This window comes from Planococcus citri, chromosome 1 (genome assembly GCF_950023065.1).
Source record: "Planococcus citri chromosome 1, ihPlaCitr1.1, whole genome shotgun sequence".
In the NCBI taxonomy this organism is placed as follows: domain Eukaryota; kingdom Metazoa; phylum Arthropoda; class Insecta; order Hemiptera; family Pseudococcidae; genus Planococcus; species Planococcus citri.
Window position 1 is genome coordinate 31,377,553 of NC_088677.1, and position 27,260 is coordinate 31,404,812.

The 27,260-nt window shown below is 32.8% G+C and overlaps 2 protein-coding genes across 2 annotated transcripts in view; both read right to left on the reverse strand.

Annotated features, from left to right (window-relative positions):
• Positions 1-25,093, reverse strand: part of LOC135831351 (uncharacterized) — a 73,965-nt gene extending 48,872 nt beyond the window's left edge. The window contains exon 1 of the mRNA XM_065343760.1: positions 24,639-25,093. Within this exon, the coding sequence (XP_065199832.1) occupies positions 24,639-24,711 (73 nt within the window). The 5' untranslated portion in view covers positions 24,712-25,093. The remainder of the gene's footprint in view (positions 1-24,638) is intronic.
• An 814-nt stretch (positions 25,094-25,907) lies between these two features.
• On the reverse strand, positions 25,908-27,218 carry LOC135834454 (uncharacterized protein K02A2.6-like). The gene has a single exon (XM_065348336.1). It carries the CDS (start codon positions 27,216-27,218, stop codon positions 25,908-25,910), a length of 1,311 nt encoding a protein of 436 aa, XP_065204408.1.
• Positions 27,219-27,260: the final 42 nt, after the last annotated feature.

Genomic DNA, 27,260 nt, shown 5'->3' on the forward strand with positions numbered 1-27,260 from the left:
TCGTACCAAGGATGACGCATTTATTTACATACCTACAATCGAGTCGAATCGAAACATCTTTCTTATAAAATTAATCTCTGGTCGAACATTAAAACAAATTTTACAAGACGTATTCGTAAAGAAGGAAACTAACGCAGCGAGCTAGCACGGTTTTATTACGAAATTGGATTATAAACCGTAAAATAATAATTTCACTATCATATGCGAGCAGACGCCCAAGTGCCAATATTTTGTTACTTGGATCGGTTTCAAAAATTGGCTTCATTCATCTTATTCGTATATCGCGTACTCGTATCAATATTTTTTAGCTTATTTCTACATCCAGCGTGTTCGTAATAGTCGAGTAAGTTAGGTAGGTACCTACCAATTTACCATATACGAGTATGCACCTCCGGCTCTATACTTACCGACGTAACTTGCGTCACGAATACTGTATCACTATTTTCAGTTTCACCCTGCGATGATCATAAGCTAATTCTTACGAGTTTAATTCGAACACATTGAAATGGCGATACAATATAATTTGATCTAAATTTCATCTATGAAAAAATAATATCACTCAAATTGAAGTAGAAAGGTGAAGTTTTACTCATTCATGTCCTAATTTTAAACCTTCTCTTTCCTTTTATCCACAAGAATGTACCAGTCATTTGAAGCAAATCCGAAGCTTTTAACGGATTTGAGAATTTTTTTATGTCCTCAAGATATCCTAATCCAAATAAAATCCAGCATCTGCAATTGACCGTTTTTGTGACTCTTCGACTAATTCGAGCTTAATTTTCAAAATTCGATTTTGTTGATTAAAATTCATATATATTTTTATACTTACTTAATATTTTTTTGGGACAGGAATAAGACTCAAGAATCCACTGGAAATTCCAGAATGGCTCAGACCCACGAATGTTTGATTATGTGAGACCAAAAATTAGGTATAAGATAATAAAAAAATAATCGTTAAAAAATATACGAAACTACATAGAAGGCTCAAGAATCGCTTGAAACACTACCAATGATTTCAAGAGATCAGAAGTGAGGTTAAACCAAATTTAGGCAAATTTGATCAATCTTTGATTTTTTTTCTCATAAAAAATCAATCTGATTAGCAGGGCTGGTACTCCTCCCTCCCCCCCAAAAAACTACAATCACCAAAAAAACTGAAAAAAGTAGGTAGGTATACCTACCTAACCAAAAATGTGGCAAAATGTGAGCAAAACATTTTAACGCATAGAAAAATGATAAAAAAGAGACTTTTTGACAATTTTTGGCAAAAAAGTAATATCAAAAAAGAGAATTTTCGACAACAAACGGAATTTTGACAATTTCAGCAAAAAGGTTTTTTTTGCAATTTCTGACCAAAAAAGCAAGGCATCAAATTTTTGGAGAAAAGTAAAAATTTTTACCAATTTTGTAAAGTGCAAGAATTTTTAGCAAAAAACAAGCAATTTTTGTTGAAAAATGAGACTTTTTCGCAAATTTTCGGATTTTTTAGTAAAAAAAAAAGATTTATCAATTTTGCTAAAAAGCAAGGTTTTTTGTTAAAATACAAGACATTTTTCAATTTCAGCAAAAAGCAGATCTTTTTAGCAATTTATTGGCAAAAACAAAACGATTGACAATTTTAACGAAGCAAGACTTTTTAGCAATTAGATACCTATTGGCCAAAAAAGACATCTACATTCTTCTTTACAATTATTAATGTTGAAAAAACGAGAATTTTTTCAAATTTTCTGGTAGAAAAGCAAAACTTTTTAGTATAATTTTTGAAAAATAAGCTAGACTTTTGGGTATTTTTTGGAAAACAAAATTTGAACTTCTTGGAATTTTTCTTGCAAAAAAACGACAATTTTCAGCAAAAAACGAGAATGTATTTGGTAATTTTGACAAAATGCGAGATTGTGCTATTTTTGGCAGAGATTTTGACAACTTTAAGAAAGTGCAGAAAAAGGTTTTCTCATTGATATTATTAGGTAGGGAAAATTTTCTATTCTTCAAAATGTACCTACCTGTAAAAAAATTAATTCTTAAAAATTTGTGAAAAAAAACAATTTCTTTAACCGAAACATTGACATACTAAAAGTAACTAATATAAGTACGAGCCCTAGATACGTTCTTGAAAAACCATTTTAAAATTGTTTGAACATATTTCTTCATTCGAAATTTTTTTGTCGATTTCAAAGTTGATTTTGAAGGTAAAAAAATGTTTTTAAAAAAAATGTACTTAAGCAGAGAGTTTTTACTCAAGTATGCGCCAAATTTTATATTAGCTAGGTACTCGTATGTACCTACCTATTTGATCAAAAATCCCTAAGACTCTGCTGAAAGTATAACAATCATGTTTCTTGACCTGTCAGCAGAAAAATTATGGTCTACAAAGTCATTTCGAGGTCATTTTAGTGGTCCAGAAAATTATTAAGAAATTCAAGACTTTTATTAGTTACCTACCTTAAATATCTCTGCCTCTTATAGGTACCTACTTAATTGAAAAAAAAAATGAATAGAAACTCGAGAAGATAGAAAATTCAGTACTAAAATAGTACCTCTATTCTCTACCTCTCATATCTATTTTTCGATGTCTCACACTCTGGTGTGAGAAAAAAATGACACCCACGTTCTCAGGCCAGTCAAATACCAGACAGCATTTAGCAAGCACTTGGAAAAAATTTAAAATTGGGCAGAGGACAAATCAGGAATTTTGATCAATTTTCGTACATTTTGAATTAACTGTGCTTATGCAATTTAATCTGAATAATTTTTTGGTCCAAAAATGTGTATCTATAGACACGTTTTATTATTTTTTAAATTTTGTGAAAAAAAAATAGGTGAAATGACGATTAATGTCAAATTTCCAGAATTTAAACCAGTGAACTAGGTACTGAATTTTGCTTGAAAATACAGAAACATCTATTTATAGTATTACTTAACCTTGCATAAGTTAATTCTTTTTTCAGTGACTATGCATTTTGCTCTGTGATAAAAGTTTTTGTGGTCTGTTTAAGTAATTAGCATTTTTTATTCTTTAAAACTTCGCAGAAAGAATTTTATTCAGACAACGCGGTCATTAATGAAATGTACATAAATCGAATTACACGAAGCTAAAGGATAAGTGTTTCTGGGCTTCGGTAAACGAATGCAGAGGAAAATGCTACCATGTTATCGAAGCTTCCTAGGTAAGGTACATTCCTTTTTATTGACGTAATACCTACCGTGAAAAACGAGCAGATGTGGATATAAATTAGAGGAAAAATAAACGCTGAAATGCGTTTATTATATCTTTGATGTAGATATTCTCTCGAATGAAGAGTTATTTTCCAAACAAATAGGATTTTTTGCTTTTCTCAAATTATGCATTTGTATGATAATGACTAATATGCAATTCCTTTGACTGATTGACTTCTGTTATTTTTTTTTCATCGAATGTTGTATATCTGTTTCCTTTATTTTTGCTGACATTTTTTTTTCTTCTGAGTTTGAGGTTATTACGTCTTATCTATTCGACGAATTGAACAAAACAGGTAGGTGAGCAGAAACATCTATAATTATTCAATTTTAAAACTTTTCACATCACAAGACTGGTTGGTAAGTCTCGGTATAGGTAATTAGGAAAATAATATAGGTACACGTCGAAGGTGTGTAGGCTGCAGGTACATGAAATAAAATCAGAATAATCCCCTACACGTTCGTGTTGTAAAAACGATAACGAATTTTCCTTGCTTTCAAAATTGACCATATATGTACAACAAATTGAAACGTACACGTAAATTGGTGTAATATCGGCGTATAATTAAGTTACTCTTTTACCCTAAATATTAATTAATCGAATATTTAAAACGAACGAGACACTCGTTGATTCAATATAGCATACACGTCGGTCAGTTCTGCAAAGCCGACCACTCATCGAACGAGAGCTATTATTCTCTCGTTTAAAAAGCCGTCAAAATTATCGAATTTTCGCCACCCAAACGCCGGAATAAAATCAATTTTCGCGACTCGACAAATCCGCCAACTCTTATCGCATCGCGCTCCCGTACAAATGATATCGCGCCTCAAATACAGCTGACATGACATCGGTTCACTAATCAATGCAATCGAGAATAACGCTATAAAATTGAATTTGAAAAAAAAAAGTTGAAAACCGAGGCAAAAAAACGCCGTTTTTTCATTTCAAATCGTCCAAGCAGGACGGAGGAAATTGAGCGATGGTTTTGCGGGTACGAAAACTGCGAATACGGTGGCTAGCCACGTATTATCGATCAGAATTTTCATTACTTAATGTGTTTAATTCGAACTCGGCGTCGCGGCAATCTCCACTTCGCAGCACCTGTTTAATATCCCAGCCTGTTTTTATTTTCTACATTATTCTCAACATTGGCGAGGGCGGCGGGGAGGGGGGGATTTTTCGCCGGCTAGGACTAATATTAATTTCTTTGGCTACATATTACTTCCCTGCTTTGTCCATCCATCTTGTGTAGCCGTGTACCTACCTACGTAATACTAAACATAGGTACCTTGAAAATTCCTCGTGCAGCAACAAGTATATCTACTCAACAGAGATATATATTCGTTCGTCGGAAATTTTTAATATAAATTTCTACATTTTTCTCTTCCCGCATTTTTTCAAACGAAACAGACGTATTTGTATTATTTCGTACATGGGTCTATTGTGTAATATAGGTACGAAGTAGCATCATTTCTTATTTCATTTGTAACCAATTTATTATTCTTTTCGTTATTCGAAAGATGCTGCTCTGGTATGTGCCCTTGCCTGTGTTTTCATATTGGTTTTATTTCAGTGGAAAGAAATATCTCATAAGGCCGTGTCGCTATATTTGACCATGATGGTTTCAAATGAAAAGAATACCCTGGTCTTTTGATTCTTGCTCGAAAAAGTTCATAAGAAAAAGGATCGAAAGCTATGCTGGGTGTTCAGTTCAAGGTTTCGAATAACTCGCCTAACGAATAGGTACAGCAACTCAAATTGCGCTGAAGTTGATTAGCTTGCAGAGCTCAGAATTAGAAAGGACCAAATTATGGCTTATGGTGAGTTGATTCCTTACAAGGTTGCATGCCTTATGAAATTTTGCAGGTAGGAAGAGATAGAGAATAATTGTACTGTTTTTGATTGACTGAAAAGTGTCTGTAGTTGTTGAACGTTGATAGGAGAAACACAAAAAAATCCTCAATCTTACGTTTAGTCTTGAACTAGCACTTTTCACTCTGAACAAAACCATGTTAGATCGAAAGAACATGCCCTATAAATCCTACTGCCAAAATTATCATGAGCTCTTACTCGGTTTTTTCCAATTAAAAAAAAAGTAACTTCATCAAGGTAATCATAAAAGTGTCAATAGATACGTAGAAGCAACCTAGAAAAAAAATCAAAAAAAAAAATTGAACATTACAAAATGAAATGCCTGTTCTGGTTTTTAATTTTAAACATTCGAACCATTTTGCAAACGTTTATTGATAAATAAAGAAAAGCGAGATTTTGTCAATTTTTTGGACAATTTATAGAAAAAAGTGAGACTTTGGAACTTTTGCAAAAACTACAACTTTCAGCAATTCTGCACAGAAGTGAAAATTTTTGTCAATTTTTGAAAAAAGGAAATTTTTGACAATGTTTGGAAAAAATAAAGACTGAAAATTTTAGCAAAACGCAGGCCTTTTTGGCAATTAGAAATAGGTATATTGGAAAAAAATGAAACTTTTTTTGCTATTTCTGGCAAAAAAGGGAGACTTGTGAAAATTTTTGGAAAAAAGTTGCGACTCTTTTAGCAATTTTATTTCGCAAAAAAGCAAGAATTTTTGGTCAAACAGCAACTCCTCTTACAATTTTAGAAAAAAGCAGGACTTTCATGGGCAATTATTGGGAAACAGAATATTTTTTGCAATTTTTTTGTTAAAAAAGGAAGACTTATAAATACAAAAATTTGACAATTCCTGGCAAAAAAACGAAACTTCCAGATAATTGTTGGAAAAGAAAGAGGAACGAAACTTTTCAACAGTTTTGCTAAAGAGGGAGATTTTTTGTCAAGAAGCAAAACTTCTACAATTTTAATAAAATGTTGGGCTTTTTGGAAATTATTGTTGGCAAAAAATACACTTTTTCACAACTTTCGTCGAAAAAAGCGAGACTTCTTTATACAAAATTTTTGTTAAAAAAACTGAGAAAACAAGACTTGGCAGAAAAAGCGAGGCTTTTGGGTAATTTTTGGAAAAAAAGTGAGATTAATTTTTTTGCAATATACTTTTAGAAAAAAAAACTTGGAAATTCTTCTTAAAATGGTAAATTTTTTCCAATTTTTGGAAAACGAGATTTTTCGACAATTTTTGGCAAAAAATAAGACAGACAATTTTTTAAAAACCCTGGCTTTTATTATTGACAATTTTTCACATTTTTGTTGAAAAATGCAGACTTTTTTCAGCTTTTTGGTATAGATAAGCAAGACTTTTTTTTGTTAAAATAGCGATAATTTTTTGCAAAAAATGAGATTATTTGTCAATTTTCACAAAAAATGTAGCCAGTTAGGAAAGAATAAAAGTGCATACTTTCCCAAAATCACTGATTAGTGTACTTATACTTATTAGCATTTTTAGCAACCAAAACGTTGAAAAAGTGAACAAAAGTTACATTTTGTAATTTAATTACTTCAAAAGTAGCCCAGTACCATTTCTGATACATTGTCAAAGTTCATTTTTGGATTTTTGGCGAAGTTTTGGAAGTTGAAAAATTCTAAAAAACTGTGTTACCTAAAAATGATTTTTTATCGTTTATATGAAATATGAATTTTGTTGAACAAGGTGAACTAATGTGGATAACTCTTTCAATTGAATTCACACACATTAACGATTACAATTCTGTGCCATTTTTCAGAGCCTCCGGTGATTTCCATTTTCTGATGTGTTAAGGAAGTTATCACTTTTAGTCCAAAAATTTCAAATCACTTTGGAAAGCTCAAAAATGAACTTTAGCACTACAACTTTGGTCGGTGCTTATTGGGAATTCTGTAAATTCCAGAGAAAGTGAAAAAAATCAAATTTTCAAAAAAGGCACATAACGAGCAGTTTTCTTAGCAAGGCATCGTCTGGTGATTTCCACACGATCGCCCAATCCGAGAATAATCGAAATTGGACATTTTTGGATCCTTCAGTGAGTTTTCACATTTTTCCAGAATTTTTAAATCGTGCTAGAGAGGTCAAAAATGAACTTTGTGACCTATAACTTTGGTCTGTTATAGGTTCAAAGGTTTATTTCTGGCCTCTGTAGAGGGATTTTGAAATTTCTCGTCGAAAATTTAAAAATCGCATGACCTGAACCATGTTGTTTTTGATGTGAGGTAGTTAAATTAAAGAAATTATTCGCATTGGTTAACTTTATGCTAAAAAAATTCAATTACATTTCATGAAACATTTTTTAATAAGTCTTTAAACAGGTTCTTTGAATTTCATAAATTTTTAAAAATTTACATGAAATCCAAAAATTAACCTCAGCTTCTGAAATTTTGGTTACAAAGGTTTCAGAACATGCTTTTTCGATCTACTCGTACCTACATATCTGTTGATTTTGTTCAATTCGGAGAGTATCAGATCAAAAGGTACCTATACTCCTATACCTATTACCCTTGTGAGCTAACTTAAGATCGCCATGCTCCGGCAGGCAAATGAGTAGAATAATGTCTGAGTGATTGAGAGGTTCGTATGTAAACATAATAAAACGTGGTTTAATCAGTATAGGTAAGTTTATTTAACATGATAGACCAGGTAGTCGGCACTTCACATACAGTAAGTACCATAAGTATGTACCTAGCTAGCTAATCGAAGATAAATGTTGATAATTAAAACCCAGAAAAAGGTCGATTAGTCGTCGACTGTTGTTGTTTTTTTCCTAAAGGGTTACTCATACAGTACCTACGTATTATATCCTACCCAGAGTTAGACCATTAAATGTTGACTGTCACCGTGAAATTAGCAATTTGTACAGGATGGTAAATGCATATACACGTCACATTATGAATAGTAGACAGGTATATAACCCAATTGCCTGCGTATATGCGGTATTTATTAGGCGCGCGCTTATTAGACTGCGAATAATTAAAATTAATCGACTAGCAAGAATATGTCAGCGTTTCTGCGTTTCATGGGTTCTGCATTTTACGAGCCATGATGAAAATTTAATGTTTGTTTATGTTACTGTGCTCTGCCTACTGCCTTCTGCCTTCTGCCATCTGCCTTTTCCATCGCGTCGTCATCGCCGTCGTCATTTTTACGTAGAAAAGAACTTTTTCGGTGTAAAAATCGCCGCGAGATAAACGCGATACCGCGATCACCACAGCCAAGTCTTCTACAACTTTTCATATACTCGTAGTACTTGCATCGTCGTTCTTCGTTCGTTTCAATTTTTAACCTCAAGACTCAAGTCTCTGGAAGAAATTTTCACTCGAACCGCTATTGCTTTTCTTTTATTAATTGAGAGAATTAATAATGTTTTATCACGCCAGCGGTTCGATACTTGACAACGTTCTGTGTGCGGATTGCCTGTGCTCAGGATACTTATACCTTTATCATTATTTTTCCACCACTTTTTTTTTTTTTTAGAAAATCTGCTTCTGCATCTGCCATCAACCAATACCGCTATATTGATAAAATAAGTATTCAACTATCGAAAATATGTCGCTAAAAGCGTATCGTGTATTAATAATATTAATGGAGAAAAGTTGAAAGTAATTTGCATCAGTGTAGAAAGATTTTCCGCGTCTAAATATTTAATTTTTTAATGGTTGTTTTTTTAGAGTAAAAAATTCCTTCGTTTAGTTGACGAGCAGCTAAACCGTCCACTTGAAGCGTATGGTATCCTTTTTATGGTATAGTGTTGAAAATATTCGCAGACGAACAGGCAAATAATTTGTGTATTTTTTTTCATTTTTGGAGTTGAAAAAAAAGGAAAGTTGCATCTTTGCACTTTTGAAAAAATATGTATACTAATTAGGAAGAAATAACTCTTGCTTCTCAGTTTTTACTATTTATTAGTGCAAAGCTTTTCAAACACCAAGTGTTCATCATCAGGCTTAAATCACTATTGAACAACAAAACCTATTGGTTAAGCTCTGAGCTTCACAGCCTGTATGCAAAAAGATCCAGCATAGAAGTGGAACTATATGCACTTCACAAAAAACTAAGCCAGACCATACCAAAACTGCAGTGGGATGAAATGGAAAGAAAGATGTTCAGATCAATTGAGGAGAAAAAGAGAAAGAAAAGAAATTCACAAAACAAAAAGTTGAAAAATCTGTTAAAAGAAAAAAGTAACCATAGTGGTGTTAGCAATGTTGTTAGTGTCAGTGGCAGTGACAGTAATGGTGTTAATGAGACTACTGTGTATGTGAAAAACCTAACTGATGTGGTGTTCTCCAAAGAAGAATTGGATCTTCTAAACAAGGGTCTAAAATTCTCTTTACCACCCATGAGGCCTCCTATTGAAGATATTATTTCTGATGTGGATGCTTCATTGTGGAGAGAGACCTCAGAAACAAAAATCAGCATAAAGAAAGAAGTGGTAGACATCATCAAAACCCATAAACCAACAAGAATTCCATTTCATCCCCACAACAACACCATCAAAAGCTTGAGACAGAAAGGTGTCTACTATATGAAAGCAGACAAGGGAAACACCGTAGTGATAATGAAGAAAGATGAATACTTGGAAAAGTGTGAAACCCTTCTTAATGAAGGACCTTATGAGAAGTTAAAAAGTGATCCTGTGGATAAAATGGTGAAAGAAGTGAAAAGTTTGGTGAAAACTACTCCCTTCCTTAATAACACTCCTTTTCCTTCCAATCCTAAAGTTCCTAAAATGTACTGTCTTCCCAAGATCCATAAACCTAACTATCCTATGAGACCAATTGTGGCCAATATCAACTCTCCTTCCTATAACATTGCCAAAAAACTCCTTTGTAACCTCCAAAACCTTCCTTTTCCTGAAACTCTTCAAGTTAAAAATAATTATGAACTTGCAGAAAAACTGCAAGGGATTACTATTAATGACACAGACAGGCTCATATCTTTTGATGTACAAAATCTTTTCCCCAGTGTGCCTATTCCTGAGACTTTAGAAATGATAGAAAACTGGCTAAAAGAACAAAATATCAACAAAAAAGAAATAACCCATTATATGAATACTATAAAATTATGCACTTCCCAAAACATTTTCCAAATAAATGGAACTTACTACAAACAAACAGGAGGCACAGCTATGGGCAACCCCTTATCTCCCTTTTTGGCAAATTTTTTCATGAGCCACCTTGAGACAAAATTCAAAAAGAACAATAAAAACTTTCCCAAAGCATGGTTTAGATATGTTGATGACATCCTGTGTATCATTCCTGAAGACTTCAACATTGAGGAATTCCTCAATGCTTTAAATAGTCTCTATCCTACCATCAAATTCACTTATGAGCTTGAACAACAAAACAAACTCCCTTTTCTGGACATGTTAATCATTAGACATTCTGACCATCTTGAATTTGATATCTATAGAAAACCCACCCACACCAATAACTACATTCCTTCAGACTCTTTCCAGCCTTGGAACCAAAAATTTGCTGCTTTCAACAGCATGATACACAGGTGTTTAAATCTCCCCCTAAATAAAAATAACCAAAATAAAGAAATAAAAAACATCATGTCTATTGCTTCCAACCTTGGCTACACAAAAACATCTATCCAAAAACTTATAAGAAAACATGAAAACAAAAAACTAATCAGAGATGCCACAACTTTTATTGCTGAAAAAGATGATGTCAAAAGAGTTAGGATCAGTTACTATCCCCCTCTCACAAATAAAATGAAAACAGTCTTCAGAAAACACAACATACAACCCATTTTCACCAATGATAACAAAATTAAAAACCTTCTTGGTAACACTAAAGACAAAGACAAACCTGAAGACTGTAGTGGCATCTACAAAATCAAATGTAAAGATTGCCAAGGAATTTATATAGGTCAAACCAAAAGAAACATCAAAAAGAGGTTCAAGGAACATCTTTATTATGCTAAATACAAATATGAAAATAAGTCTGCTCTCTCAGATCATCTCATTGCCACCAACCACACTACTTCCTTTGAAAACCTGAACCTCATACAAAAAATAGATAAACCATCTCAATTAAACATTAGGGAAGCAATAGCCATGAAGAAAAACAAAACAAATTTACTAAATAATGACTTAAAACCCTTAGAAAATATCCTACTTTCTGTTATTAAAACCAAACTTGAAGACATGACTCCTACCACATCCTCACCTACAACCACACCCTCTTCCACATGACCACACCCTTGTACTGCCACACCCTTGTACTGTTAAACTACCACACCCTTGTACACTAGTATATAAGCTTGTAGACTTGGTTATTTTGTTCAATAGTGATTTAAGCCTGATGATGAACACTTGGTGTTTGAAAAGCTTTGCACTAATAAATAGTAAAAACTGAGAAGCAAGAGTTATTTCTTCCTAATCTAACAAACTTCTCGCTAAAAGGTTCTTTTTACCTATGTATACTAATTTTGGAATTCGAAATTTTAAAAATCGGTTTCTGCGTTAAAGTTGATTTTGATGATTCTTAAACCTATCTGAAGCCAATTGCAGCAAAAGTTGACTTTTTTATAGCATACAGGAAGGCTCCAGAATGCATTGTAACCAATTTTCTTATTTCTGAAGGTTCTAAATTAACTCAAAAGTGGTCGTAACCGATTGAAAGAGGAAGGGGTCAACTTTAAGGGTATATCTAAAGAAAGTTTCTTGCAGGTAATTCTCTGCTGAAATTGGCAATTTTGGAATTTCATAAAAATGAATAACTGAGATATTTTTAACCTGTAAAAAAATCATACACTTTTCTACTGGTCACTTCGGATTTGAAATTCATCCACCTCTATCAAATTGAAATGCCAAATTTATACGTAGGTATGTCATAATAAAATTAAGCTTTGACCTACCATACCGAAGTTGATTTTAGCCACCTCCTGTAGCCATTTCAATGCTATGGCGAGTAATCAAGTTTTATCTGCAGAGATTTCAGAAAAGCTCGAAAATGGTCGCAATTGATTTCTGAGAAAAACACTGGCATGGAAACTAATTTTTGAGTTTTTATTTCAATATGTACTTACATATTTCGAATACTGTAAAAAAATATGTCCACTCAGGAACTTTTCAATGGTCTGAAACCTCCATAACCAAAAATTCAACTATTCAAATTGATTTGTCGATTTTTGGTGAATTTTTGAAAATTTAAAATTGACCATTTTTAGATATTTATATGTTTTAAAAAGATTGTTGAGTAAAAATAACAAAAATTAGGTAGTCTTAAAACTAATATCAACTCCTCCGAATGGAATTTCGTCATTTCCGGACATTTTAAAGCTTCCAGTACAATTTATAATTTCTCCAAAATTTTTGAATTTTCCAGCATATTAAAAAAAGTCAGTTTAGCTATAGGAAAGCATTTGGAAATCTTTAGAAATATGTCTCTTGGTTCCGAATTTTACCATTTCAAGTCATGCTGAATCATCTAGCGAAATTGGCGATTTTTCTAGAAATTTTAAACGATTTCTAGAAAACGTGGAAATTAATTTGAGCTGCTGAAAATCGAGTTGTGCCACATTCTCAACCTGTTTAACGAGTGTATCTACATCTGAGCCAACTTCAAGGTGGATACTTCCACTTTGAATGTGTTCTTACACCATAGGTACTATTCTCAGTGAAAAAAATTCAATGAATAATTACAAACCGTTGGTCAAAAAGTACAATCGAGGAGGTCGTTTGGAAATTAAGCTGAAACTAGGATAAAATCTGTTACTCAAGTTGAGGATAAGTCACAACTCGATTTTTAACTGTCCAAATTAATTTTCGCGCCTTTCTAGAGAAATCAAAAATTGCACTGGAAGCTCTAAAAAAGCCTGAAATGTTGAAATTTGGTGGTAAAGATGGTGAGGGAGGGGGCCTTCAAGGATTTTGAGTCTCCGCTAAGAAATCAGCTCAAATGTGGATAAATTGGTTAAATAGGTAGAAAACGAGGTAAAACTCGATCTTAAGCTGTTCATTATGACCTGAAATTGGTTAATTCGGTTTTGGGAAGTTGAGACCAATTTTCATGATTTTTACCAATAAAAAAAAAGACAAAAAAACACGAATAACCGAAAAATGATCTATTTCGGATTTTTAAAAATTCTCCAAAAACAGAAAAAAAAATCAATACCTACGGGTAGGTGAACTTCTAGTTATGGTTGTTTCAGACCAGCTCTTTCCAAAAATAACAGTCCAGGTTCAAATCGGAGACAGACCCTCGAAAAGTTCATTTGTTATAGGTAATGGGCTATTTCTGTCATTTTCAAAATTCACCAAAAACCGAAAAATCAACTTTTGGGGCTAAAAAATTTGGTTTCAGGGGGGAGGGGAGGGGGAGGGTATACTTACTTTTCAAAAAGCCAAATTTCACTTTGATTTTTTCTAGATTTTTTTTGAACAATTGAAGCTGTAAAATGGTTCCTAAAAAACACTGTTTACTCCTCTGACATCAAAATTGGTCCTCAAAACTTTGTGGTATGAGTCATTCACCCAATTTTTTTCACCCATTTAACTACCTATACCTATACTTACAACTTTTTGGACATTTAAAAAAATTCAAAATCTTGAACGATACTCATTTATTTTTTTGATATGGCAGATGGTTCAGTGAAAAAAATGAGCAAAGTCGACGACTGAGTGACTAAAGTACCTCGTTGAATCTCCTTATCATTAATTAAAACGACGAAGGATTATTACGATTTCAATTACGCTACTCAACGCACTTTCGTATGGCTGCTTGAAAAGTGATGCATCAGTGACCAATGAAACAATGACCGAAAGTTGGAAAGAGAAAGAGAGCGACTGGGTCATAGCACATTGAGCACCGTTTGTTAGCACCCTTCAAAGTAAGAACAAATTACCTATGTACAATAAAGCTGCACTCTATGGGTATAGATAAAGACAGAATTCACAACGTTGTTTGTAAATCCCTCGGTGTTCGTGTTTCTTTACGCTGTATCACTTCCGCATTTATTTCTCGTTTTCTTCTGATAAGCACTCCTCACCATAAGGATAATCGTTTTCTCGAGTCCTTTCGAATTTTCATCGTTAAGATCTCCAGCTCTTTTCTACATTTTTACGAGATGCACTTCTGCTACGAGTATGTAATCATCTTAGGTATCCGTAAGTCTATCTAGGTAAATTCCGCGTACATTCGGAATTATAAAAATTTCATAAAATCTCGGTTTGCTACTGTTCTGGAAATTTTTATATTTTATTCTAGTAAAATATGTAGGGAAAATTGTACGTCATATTCGTGTTCGGGGGGTTCGATTCATATGGAAACGATACCTCGTTTACCAAAAACAATAATTTACACCAGAATCCATTTTTAACCCCCCTCTGTTGGTATTTTCAATTTTTGACCACGGCCCACCAAAAAAATTTTTTTTGAAAAAAATATATGTTTTTTAGGGGTTAAAAACACACTTAAAAATGTTATTCGCATTTTTGTGCCGAATCATGATCATTGCTAAAACAGGCAAACAAAACTAAAAAACGCCATTTTGAGGGGAAAATATGGGGAGGGAATTGAAATTTTTTGTGGGTTACCTCTTATGGATGTTTACAACATGTCAAAAAATTGAAAAAATCGGTTCACATGGGGCTGAGAAAATTTTTTTATTGTAATTTCAGAAACAGGGGGGGGGGTCTCAAAAACGGGGGAGGGGTCTGGGGGTCTGAAACTTACCTGACGGATGGTGCTCAAGAGTACCCACCTTCCATGCAAAATATCAACCCTGAAGCTTCCAGGGCAAATTCACCATACTTATTACCTTATCCACCTATAGCCTGTGATTTTGTGAATAAATTCGTCGCTATTATCATTATGTCGTCGTTCATTTCCTAAAGTCGTCGATGTATTTCATTCTATTTGTCGGGCATACACTGGCGTTCATTTGATTTTCTTGGCGTGCACTTCAATTTTTGTTGTCGTGCGATTGTTGAAAACTGTTTCCGTCGTTAAAAAAGTGGTTTTGGGACGTTAGCATCTGTCGTGCAAAACACTTTTTTTCTGTCGTTCGAATGATTTAATCTGTCGTGCTGATAAATGGCACCCAAATATGTATACGTACGAGTAAGTATCCATAAAAATATATGTACCTACTACATCGAAGAGAGTCGTATTTTATAAAAATGCCCTCAATTAAAATCTCAAAGGAAAACAAAAATCTGGCTATCGTGTCTTGAACTAGGTACCTACTGTGACATTATTGTTTTCGTTTTTATGTTTGTACTTTGCGCATTAACTCAGTCATAATGGATGTTGAATAATTGTCATTTTTTGAAAGCACCCCTTCTAGCGTATCACACGCAACTATTTCATCTTCTAATAGTTCTGCAACGTTCATAATAAGTGAGTATAACACGACATCGTTTTGCGTTTGTGATAACAAAATATTCATACTCGTACATTCCTCTTATCTCTCATTGTCAAAATAATCCTTAACAACAAAATTTAGGCTGCGCGACTTCTGTTTGATGTGAAACGCTTCAAAGTACCCACGTTACTTTGTAGGTAAATAAGGAAGCTACGAAAACTCTACCTAGGTAAGTATGCTTTTATAACTTGATCAATATAAACATTTCAAAACTGCGTGTACCCGAAAGTTATTGTTATGGTATCTGGACAAGAAAAGAATTCATTTTTTGCCCCAAAGAAAACAAATTTTGATTGACGATTTTTAGGATTTATTTCACAAACCTCAGAACCGCACTTTGAACTGCCAAGGTTGATTTTTCGATTTTTGACGAATTTTTATAGATGGTAGAAAAATATCATTGGTGACAAATTGTTAACAAAAAAATAAGTTTTGAGATTAAGATCTGAAATCCAGTTTTTGTGCTGATTGAACTCTTCATCCTCAATCGATTGTATCTGCTTTCGAGCCAATCTGGAGCCTCCAGCAAAAGTTGAGTTTTCTCCAGCTATTATGCTGAAACACTGTTTTAGATTGCTCTATAAGCATCTAATAAACTTCGAATATGTACAAAAAATTTGATCTCGTTTTAACATTGAAATTGACAATGAGAACTAATTAGAACGATTGAACCAATCACAAAAATCCTTGATTAAAAAAAAAGTTGAAAATCTCAAGAAAATCCAATCCAAAAGCAACAATTTCAGCAGAAAATTTCCTGAAATTCCTTCTATTCTTCAAAGTTCTCCCCCCATATCAATTTGTTTCTACTTTTGAAATCATTTGAAGCTTCTAGCAAATGTTCACTTTTTTTGAGCATAAGAAGATAGGTACCTATTATGCAGGGGCGGATGGGGCACTTTGAAGTTATCGGGATTTGGCGCCGGTGCCGATGTGACGCCAGTTTTTTTGGGGCGATGATTGGAGGAGAGGGGGAGGGGTGACGAACGAATAAAATCATGTGTACTTTTTTTTGAATTTTTTTACCTTTGAATATTTTAGCCAATGTGGTCAATTTGAGGGGGGTATAAAAATTACAAATTCGTCAACTTTTGAGGGGGAAAAACGCAAAAAGTTGGTGGTTTTTTTAAAAATTGAACAATTTGACGAAGTTGAAATGAGTGTATGTAGAATTGTAGATATTAGATTTGTTTACTGAATTACGAGTAAATTAGAATTTTTATGCTGAATTAAGTCAACCTAAGTATGTATTTGTAAAAAGATAAACAAAATTTTGAAAAATATAGAGTTTTATAAAAAATAAAATAATGTACTTGCACCTACACTAAATTGAGCCAAATAAGTTGATTAAAACAGATATGAAACGGTGAACATTTTGCCAGAGCGAAGCGAGGGCGAAAATTTTGGAAAATCCAAACTTGAAAGGTGTAAAAATTGTTATTTTTGTTGCTGAACATGCCAATTTTGGAGTATGAAAAACAAATTGGCCCGAGCGAAGCGAGGGCAAAAGATTTTGAAAATTTTTATTTTGAGATGCCTGAAAACGAGTTTTTTTTTAATGCAAGGAGTTTATTTTTTGCTTTTTTAAATTTTAGAATTAGAATGATGTTTTTTTAGGAATGTTGATTTTGAAAAAAAAGAACAAGCTCGAGCGAGGGCGAAAAGCTCTTGCAAATTTGTATTTTGAGGAGAGGCATAAAAACGATGGTTTTTTGATATGAGGATGAAGAGTTTATTTTTCGGCTTTCAACTTGATTTTTTTTTTAGAAATTTTCATCTATGATTTTGAAAAAGAAAATAAAACAAGCCCGAGCGAAGCGAGGGCAAAAGCTTTTGAAAATTTGTGTTTCAAGAAGTAAAAAAAATAATGTTTTTTTTTCATATCAGAGCTACACTTTCGGCGCTGCTGCAGCGCCGAATTAGAGTCAAAATTAGCGTAAAAATTGGCGCCGAAATCCAATTTTTACCGGGATTTTTCCCGGTTCCCCCTGTTGCCCATCCGCTCCTGCTATTATGAATCAATTAGAGCGGATGAATCCCCAGAATTTTATTTATTTTTCTTAAGTAACCTATGTATTTATTCAAGTAGGTGCCCACTTTTTTCCAAAATGAAAATCTTGGAATATTTTTGAAAAATTTCAAACTATTTTTACAACAAAAATAAATGTTCTGGAATTTTTCTTACCCTCCGAAGTCGATCATCTGAATCAATTGCGATCATTTTCCAGCCTATCTGGAGACTCCAGCAAAGACTGATTTTTCTCCAACCTTTTTAAATCCCTTCAGGAGAAGTTGGATGTATCTAATTAATATTCTTAAGGTTACTCAATGATTTTCGAGGAGATGATTGATCGGTTCTGAAAAGGGACGTCATCAATTCAGAGGACCTGCAATACCTAATTTCAGAAGACAGGGAAAGCTTTGAGTGAATTTTCCGGAAAAATAAGATAATTTAAAATTTTTAAAAGTATGTTGGAAAAAATTCAACTTTAGCTGGAGGCTCCAGATGGCTTTAGAAAAGATCACAATCGTTTCAGAGTGGCATAAGGGGTTGAGTGAAGGGGTTGAATTTGAACTGAGAATATTTTCAGATTTCATCTCAAGAATAATAATCTTTTCGAATGAAATAAAAGATAATTATACAGTTATTAAACTGCTTTCTCCATTTTCAAAAATTCGCTAAAAATCGATAAAAATAACCATTGTTAAGTACCTAGTTCGAAATAATTGTGTTCTGAGACGAGAGTGACATGTTCTTTTTGTGAGCCTTTCAGCTCGATTTTAGAGCATGTTACAGGGTTCTTTATGAAACACATTTTTTGTTAAAATTATATTGAAACAAAAGTTCACCTCATCCTTTGACATACAAGCTACTTTCTCTCCTCCGTTTAACATTTCTAGTTTCGTGGCTCGGATAGCTCTAAGCATCCTTAATCATTATCGAAACAGGCAACTTGAAAGCTTAATACAATAATTTCAATTTTTCGCAATTGTTTCTCAACTGCAGACTTTCTAATTTAAAAAAGAATCAGACTCAATTTTTATAAAATTTTTCAGGAAATGATTAAAACGTTTTGAACTTATCAAATCAATTTTTACACGAAAAAAAAAATACGAAACACTCTAGAAAATTGCTCTGATTGTTTTCACTCCACGATATAATTTCTTCATCGAGAGCATTATCAAGCAAGCAAATAAACTACCGCACGTATAAATAAAATTTTGGAATAATATCAATTTTCGTACATTTTTAGCGGATGTGTTTTTATTTCTAGATGCTTCTTTGGAAATCTCACGGATGTTACGGTTTTGGATAATCTGCAGGACACCAATGGAAAACGAGTAAGTATTTATTATTTTTGAACGTTAAAATTCTACACTTTACCTCCTAACGAAAATTCACAACACCTGCATCGGTGATCCAAAATGATCGATATTCATTTTAAGTGGAATAAAAATGAATTGACTTCCCTCCCTTTCCCCTAATATCACTACCTACATCAAATCTCGTTTTCGTTCTATAAAATTACCTCTTTTTTTCTTCATTGAGAGGTACACCAGTTGCAATTTGAGTTTTAAAAATTTTCATTCCACAATTCAACTTGGCAGGTTTCGTTTTAACAAACTAGGTACCTATTTATAATAGATTTTCATTTGAAATTTCAATAACTAGAATATTATCGTCGGCAACGACGTTTTATAACCACTACGTCTGCGAAACAAGACGGGAAAAATGAAGAAAAAAAAAGGTCAGCAATTTCATAAATGTATTTCTCAGGGTATATAAATTCAATAAACGCAACGACGATTTTATTCCGTTCGTCGTCAAAATAAATTTCCAGTATACCTACAATCTACATCGTATAAAAAAAAAATAGAGAAAAAAAACGCTATACGAATAAACATTCTCGTTGATTGTAATTTAAAGTCACCCAATTAAATTTTCAACTTCGGCGCGGAAAAAGTAACGGAAATTTCATTTTGAAAGAAACCCGAGTTTTTGGAAACGCCAACTCTCGTGATTGGGGAGTTTTTAAATCATGGAGGAAAAAAAATACTCACGTTGAATGAAATATAAACGTCGAGAGTACGTTTCAATGTGTAACGTAGGTGTAAGGTGTATAATAATTTATACACGTGGAAAATTTTTATATGCGAAAATCATTACGACGATGAAGTACATACGCCATTCGCTGAGAACATCGCGTTCTGTATTCATCGCAAGTTACTCGCTGGCATTCGAAAAATAAACTTTGACAAGAAATTTCAAATGATAACGTATACGTTTATATACGAGATGAAAAACAATGAAACTAGGATAATGGTGTTAAACCAAGAATCGACGACATATTTCCAAATATTTCTTCGTAAGTACAATTTGTGAAGTATGTTTAGATGCCAATGTGTGTACATAATATAAGCTGTATAGACGTAGCACGTATGGTATACAAGTACAATATACAGGCGTCGCGTCGTGTAAATATCAACATTAATTTGTTTCGTCTTCTACTTGCTTCACTTTACCTACATGTACCTACATTTATACACACAGTAGTACACATATGGATTGTTTATTTCACAAGGCAAGTTTTTGGTAATACTGATCGATATTTATGGATTTCCCTGCCTTCATAATACTCGTCGAATGTATATTTCCCATACAGATTTCAATAAAAATTCATTCGTTGGCGAAATGAGAAAAAAAAAGAAAAAAAAAACGAACAGAGCAATAAAATAAAGTTTGTAAGTTATCATGAAATGCGTCGTCAAATATTCCTCGAACCTACTCGACAAAGTTTTTCTCAAATCTACTTCCCATTAAAAATTAATCGAACAATAATCATATTAAATTATCTACGAGAATTCTCATAATTCCAAAATCAATTCCTGTAGCTAATTTTCAATCTCGTTGTGTGTTTTAAATTTACAATGCAATAGTTGAAAGTATTCCGAAGGAAATTGATAATTTTCATGAAAATGAAATTTCAGTATTTTCCAACTTTTTAAAAAATGAAATACCTATGTAGACAAGAACTTGAGAATTGGAAATTTTCACCTTATGTAGAATTCACTCTAAAAACATTTAAGCAGGGAATCAAAAAAATTCAAAGATGCCTTAAGTGTTTTTTTCCTTTATAATTTGGCCTATATACTTAGGTAGGTGAGTTAAAATTTGTGAAAAATCTATTATTGACTTAATTACTGATAATTTTACCATTTTCTTCGGTTGGTATGACGTGAACATTTTCTGTTTCCCTAACAAGGATCTGGAAAATGAAACTTACACCTTTAAAAGATCATAAATTATTTGCATTTGAGTAGTCAATTCCATAAATTAGAGAACTTAAAGGCCAATCCAAAATGAAAAAATCAGCCATCTCGTCTCAAAGCTCAGGTTCGTGCTAATTTCACAAAAAAATTCAAAACATTCGATTAGCTTTCGATTATTGCTCCTTTCTGGAATTTGGATCAAAATGGTACGTACTTCTACACAGCGATTTTTTCTTTAATTCTAAGAATTCAAAAGCAATTCTATTGGGCGACTTTTTAATTCTTATCGTTTTGAGAACCACTGAAAAATCAGGTATATTTGTTTTAAGATAAGCAAGTTAAATTTGAATGCGCGTAATTTTAATGGCTACAAAACGAGAAATAAAATTAGAAAATTCTCCAGCTCTCATGGGAATTCCACGTGAGTGAGCTCATGTTTTGAATCGAATTTAGGTTGTTGTTGTTGTTGTTGTTGTTGTTTTTATTCCAAAATTGAACAAAATGCGGATTTCTATACAGATTTTAAAAAACAAACAATAAACAAAACCAGAAAATCGATTACGCAGCTAGTATAAAACTCAACAAATTAATCCCTGTGAAATCATGTATGAATATTTCTTATATGTTCTGAGGCCCACTTCCAATACAAAAAACCAAGGGATGTAGAGTGCAATTTGTTATAATGATCATCACAATAAGAACATGAAACTCAAATCTTCGATAAAATTACTTCGAGTTGAAAAGACTACGCAATACATATAATTTTTTATCATTTTCTGCAATATTTTGCAAAGAATTTGGATCTTGAAAATTATTTGTTTGATTACTTCTTACAAATAGAGGGTTTCAAAATGCTACAAAATTTACAATAGGTAAGTATGACATGAAAATATGTCTAGGAAACCCAATCAAATTTTTTTCAATTTTCTGATTTTTTATCAAAAAAATGTGGACTTTAAAAATATTCATTTGATTACTCATATCAACAGTGGGTCTCAAATTGTATGGAAAATGGAAAGTTACAGTTGAATTGGAGGAGCTGAACTCAAGTTTCGTCACTTTCCTGAAATTTTCTCCAAAAAATTGGACACTGAAAACATTTATTTGATTACTTTCTACCAAAAGCAGGTCTCAAAATGCTGAAAAATTTACATTACTTGGAAATAAGATTTGGAAAATTGAAGATACCCGTATTCAAATTTTTGTATTAAGTACTTATTCTGCAATTAAAATAAAAAATCTCTTTAAAGTTGAAGAGATTAAATTAAATTTTTGTAATTTTCTGCAATTCATTTTCGCCAATAAAATTCAATGATGAAGGAGCATTAGAAATAGGTACATATTGAAAACTGTATTTTTTGAATTCTCCGCTCCTGTATCAAAAATTCTGCCATAGTCACAAAAAAAAAAGATTAAAAACCAAAGAAAACAATCACTCGTGAAACTTCTCAAAATAGAACAAAAAAAATTTACTTAAAAAAAGGAAAACTAGATATCTATAGCGTGAAAACTGTTCCAAATAGAAATCATTTCGATGCCACGCATGTCATTAAATGGCATTTATTCCTACTACCTATCCTACGAATGTGTTTCATTACATATGCAATGTTTGCCTAATGGTCCCTTTGAAGGGACTATTTACATAATTAAGTTCAATAACACGAGTAACACGCAAATCTTGTCCATTCTCCATAGTGAAGAGCTGATTGATATTAGCATTAACAAATTACTACACGTTTTCCGCCAGAAAAATACTTAAGCTTTTAAATCGTGAGGTAGTTTTGGGATTTGAATGTAAAAAATGGTAATTTTTTTGAAAATCATTAAAATCACATTTTAGAAAAATCAATTTTTCCCAATTTAAGCAAAAAGCCAAAGGTATATTTCACAAGTCAGTATAAAAATTGAATGTCATCATTTTTTGAAATCTGTTTTTTTTTTTTAAATTGAATGGGAAACACCTACGTTTATTATAGAATGTTTCCTTATTGTACCCTACCTAAATGTTTCCAAAAATAATACATATATTTTTGAATTTTTCTTTTTCATACGAATCCCCTCACCTCTAAAAAAAAATTCAATCCAAGTTCACGCAAAGAAATAATTTTTCATTCGAAATCAAAGCCACCTAATCCCATACCAACCCAGATAGGTTGTACTTTCGAACAAAAATCATTTACAAAAAGTCAACTGGAGAACGAATAATGAGCATTTTTCATTGTAAATATTTATTCGAAACAACAGAGAGGCAAATAAAGAACGAATTTTAATTTAAAATCTGCTGAAAAAGTTGTCTCATCGAAAACGTTAATCTGAACCTGGCAGCGAACCTACTTGAACAAATTAATTAATCTTTTGACAGTTTCGTAATTACACTTTCTTATTAGTGTTAATCTACTGCTTATATTGCGACGATATTGAAAAATAAATAAAACTTGGAGTGTAAACGCGATAACACTCAGGCGATTGCAAAGTATAGGTATATAGGTACCAAATGGTAAAAATATTATCAATGGCGATTACTTTTGTAGGTATCTACTACTTACACCCATACAAATAATTGTATTAATCTTATCGTCGTTTTTATGAATAGGTTGGTAGTTCATTAATTTAACAATACGATTGTAGAGGAAAAGTACTGGCTATGCAAACATATCAAATGACATAATAAACAAGTGTAGTGGGCCTAATTTCTACATCCGTAATGAAAATATGGATTTTAAAAATAGATTATTCGGAATTCAACGTATTAATATGAAACTCAACAAGTTATATAAAAGATTAAGTAGGTAGTGAAAATTGGTGTACTTTTTTCAGACACTGTGTAATACCCTACTTCACTTTTATAATTGGTTTTCACCTTCGTCATAAAAACACGATGAATATTTAAATGATGGGTGCCCTTCTCACAATTATCATACATAATTGCACATAAATTTGCTTTACAATTCTTAATTAAATAAAAGCATAATATGTATGCACATTGTTAAGTAATTAAAAATTATTTACAAATTTATTTTTGTGTGTTCGAGATTTTGGAATAGTGCAACACAAAATGTTTAAGAATAATTCTTATCGAGCGTGAATGAATAAATGGGATATTCGAAGGTTTAGAAAATCTTTTTTTTTTTAGGGTTTGATGAATACTCGCCAGATTTTCTTCTGGGTACTCACAGATGGCTCAAAGGTTCTTTTTAGATAGGTAGGTAAGTTACTTGCACGTAGAACTGGAGGAACAACTCGTCCTCCAATTTTACAAAATATTTCTGAAAATGAAACAGTATTTAAACTCTTCTACAGCTGATCAAATTCGTGTCCAATTTGTATTCTTTTCACCATTTTATTGAGTAAAAACATAATAGTTGGTTCCCATCTTGATAAGTAATTTTAATTTCACACAAGTAGGTACATTCTTGAACCCGATCGAAACATGTGATAAGAAACTGAGTAAAATTACCTAGAAATCAATGGAATGTTCTTGGCGCAAAAGAATTCAAAACAAAGTCTAAAGTCAATTCTTCGAACAAATGAAAGAGAAATCAATCAATGATCAAATAATAGAATTTTTATAACCGCAATTGGTTTGAAAAGGGTCTTTGTATAAAATGTACGAAAGCATGTTCAGCTAAGACGTTCTCTGATAAAGTATTCGAGAAAACACTTCAAATCGTACAACACATTACATTTTTTCATCTCAACGAAATTTTTAAATCTTAAAAATTAATACGAGTAGGTATTCAAGTCCACGTGGTTTAAAATCACCTAGACTGCCTATTTTTACGCATACATTAATATAACAAATATAATTAATTTTCTAGATTTGAGATACTTATTCTATAACTCTATAAGGAACACAAAAAAAAAAAACTCACCCTTGTTTTTATTATCCTTTCTTTTGAATTTCTTCGGATAAATTAAACTAAATTGGCTTTGTCCGCACCCCATTATGTGGACAAATTGATGATTAAGAACACATACCCATTTATTAATTATAACAACGAGAAATTTAACACTTTTGAACTTTTAAATTCACATCGCACACAATTAAAACGATAATTTACCATCAACCCATGCTAAGGCGATGAGAATTCGAACAAATTCGATATATTAAACGGCATCAAACACGCTAGGTAAATTATTAATAATGTACGAAAAAAAGAAAACCCATTTTAACGAAACTTCTTACACTATTAAACAATATCATGGCATTTTTTCAATTACGTACACGACGATGCACATTCGATACGGAGCTTTCATACATGTACACCGGCAACAGATTGTAAACAAAGTTTCAACTTACGCACGAAAAACGTACAATTTGCAGCAAACTTCCCATTACCAACGATCGCGGAAAATTCTATACGAGCAGTGTTACCTTTTAGATGACGGAAAATAGATTTTCTTTCGCTATTGTGTCGCTATCTGTACGTATGCTGAGATGACATAGAGTACAGTTTTGACTGGGAATGGTTCTTGAAATTTTGCTAGGTTTCGTTTCAGTTTTTAATTTTTATTTTTTTATTCGTATCGAGCACATTTTCTTGATTTTTGATGATTATAACTTGGGTATTGAAGTACCTACTTCTGTGTTCAAATACAGAATCTTCATTGTTCTTCAAACTTAAAAAATATGAAGAAGTTCGAATTTTAATTCAAAATATTATACAATAAAATTTGCTAAAATACCAATATTCTCATTTTATTTTATTATTCGAGTTTGTTTGCAGCATTTGTCGTGCTGAATGATCTTGGTTTTCCGATTTCGAACCAAGTGGTGAATTCCTATCAAGAATTATTTCCAAAAAATAAATAATCTGAATTCCTCGACCAGGATACACAAATTAATAGGTACCTAATCAAATTAATTAAGATCAAAACACATAGGTAGGTGTTACGTGTTTATAATAACATATAAGAATTCATTAAGAGTATATTCGAATAAAGTCATCTTGACATCATGAGCTATAAGATAAACTAAACTAATTGACGGTGTCGCCATCTATCATATCGTAGCATATGTAACATGCCCTTTTCTTTAAAAAAAAATTAAAAATAAAATTAAAAATAATAATTTATAAAAAAAAAAAAATTAAAGATAACGAGTACAATAACGAGTAGAATAATAACGGAACGAAGTCCGATTAAAGGTTCAATTTCTCCGGTTTCTTTACTGATCGACCAGAACGAGTAACAATTTTAGATTTGTCAACAGGAGGATTGAGTATAGGTGACGGTGACGAGTGAGGTGATGCTTTAGCGGCAGAGTTTTGTTCAGCGGCGACTGTATCGACGGAATCTTCGATATCAATGTCGAGTTCTGGGCAAAACGTATTCGAATTTGAGCTGATGCGAGGTCTCAGCCACTTAACATTTCGTCGGAAAGTTCGATTATCGTTTGTACAAACCGTGTAGGAATCATGGGGGTGAATTACAGTCACAATAGCCTTTTCCCAATGTCGGTGAGCGATTTTAATCCATACTGGTTGCTTTAAAACGAATGAAGGTGCAGCCTTTGTGGATTTCGAGTATTGCTGGGATGAGCGTTGTTGCTGTTCATTCAGTTTATCTGAGTGAGCCGATGTAGAATAATTTGGTCGAAGTAAATCGTTATGGATAGGTATGTTTGTACGAAGATATCTACCCATTAACATAGTTGACGGCGCTGAGGTAGATTCTTTATCGGTGGTGTTGTATTCTAGTATAGCTAGACCTTCATCACGATTATCTTTACGTGCCTTAGTAATCAGTGATTTTGCAGTTTGAATGGCCCTTTCAACTTGTCCGTTAGATTGTGAATAAAGTGGGCTGGATGTTACTGGTGTGCAGGAAATCGACTCAAGGAATTTTAAAAACGTAGTTGAGGTGAATGGAGGCCCATTATCACTGTATAATTTTTGAGGAAGTCCATGGGTATAGAATATGGTTTTTAAAACTCGAATTACTTGATCAGCTGTGCTGTTACTCGGCAATTTACGTAGTTCGATGTATTTTGAAAATATATCAACCAATACAAGGTACAGGTCTTTACCAACGTGCATGAAGTCTACTGCTACTTCCGAGAATGGCAATTCAGGTAGCTGACGATGGATCATCTTCGTTTTAGGTTGAGCTGAGATCGTTGAACAACATGTTTCACAGGCAGAAACATATTTCTTTATGTCGTTCGCCATGCCAGGCCAATAAAAGCTTTTCCTAGCTTTTCTTACGCATGATTGTATACCTTGATGCGCATTGTGAACAACTGAAAGGTATTGTTCTCGAAGTGTTTGAGGTACAAAAATGCGGTTATCTTTAAAGATGACATCGTTTTGTTCACTTAATTCATGTTGAAAATTGTATGCGAAGTGCAGTTCTTGAGGTAGATCGGATTTGTAGTGAGGAAATCCGTTTCTGACAGAGTTGGCGCGATTCCTTGGTTCGTCAGAATCGGATTCCTGAATTACGATTCTCATACTTGGGAGAATCGCGATTCTCCAGTCTCGATTCTTTCACAA

What these genes read in the sequence shown, in the direction of transcription:
- LOC135834454 (XM_065348336.1), bottom strand. Translation starts at nt 27,218, where the DNA reads ATGAGAATCGTAATTCAGGAATCCGATTCTGACGAACCAAGGAATCGC.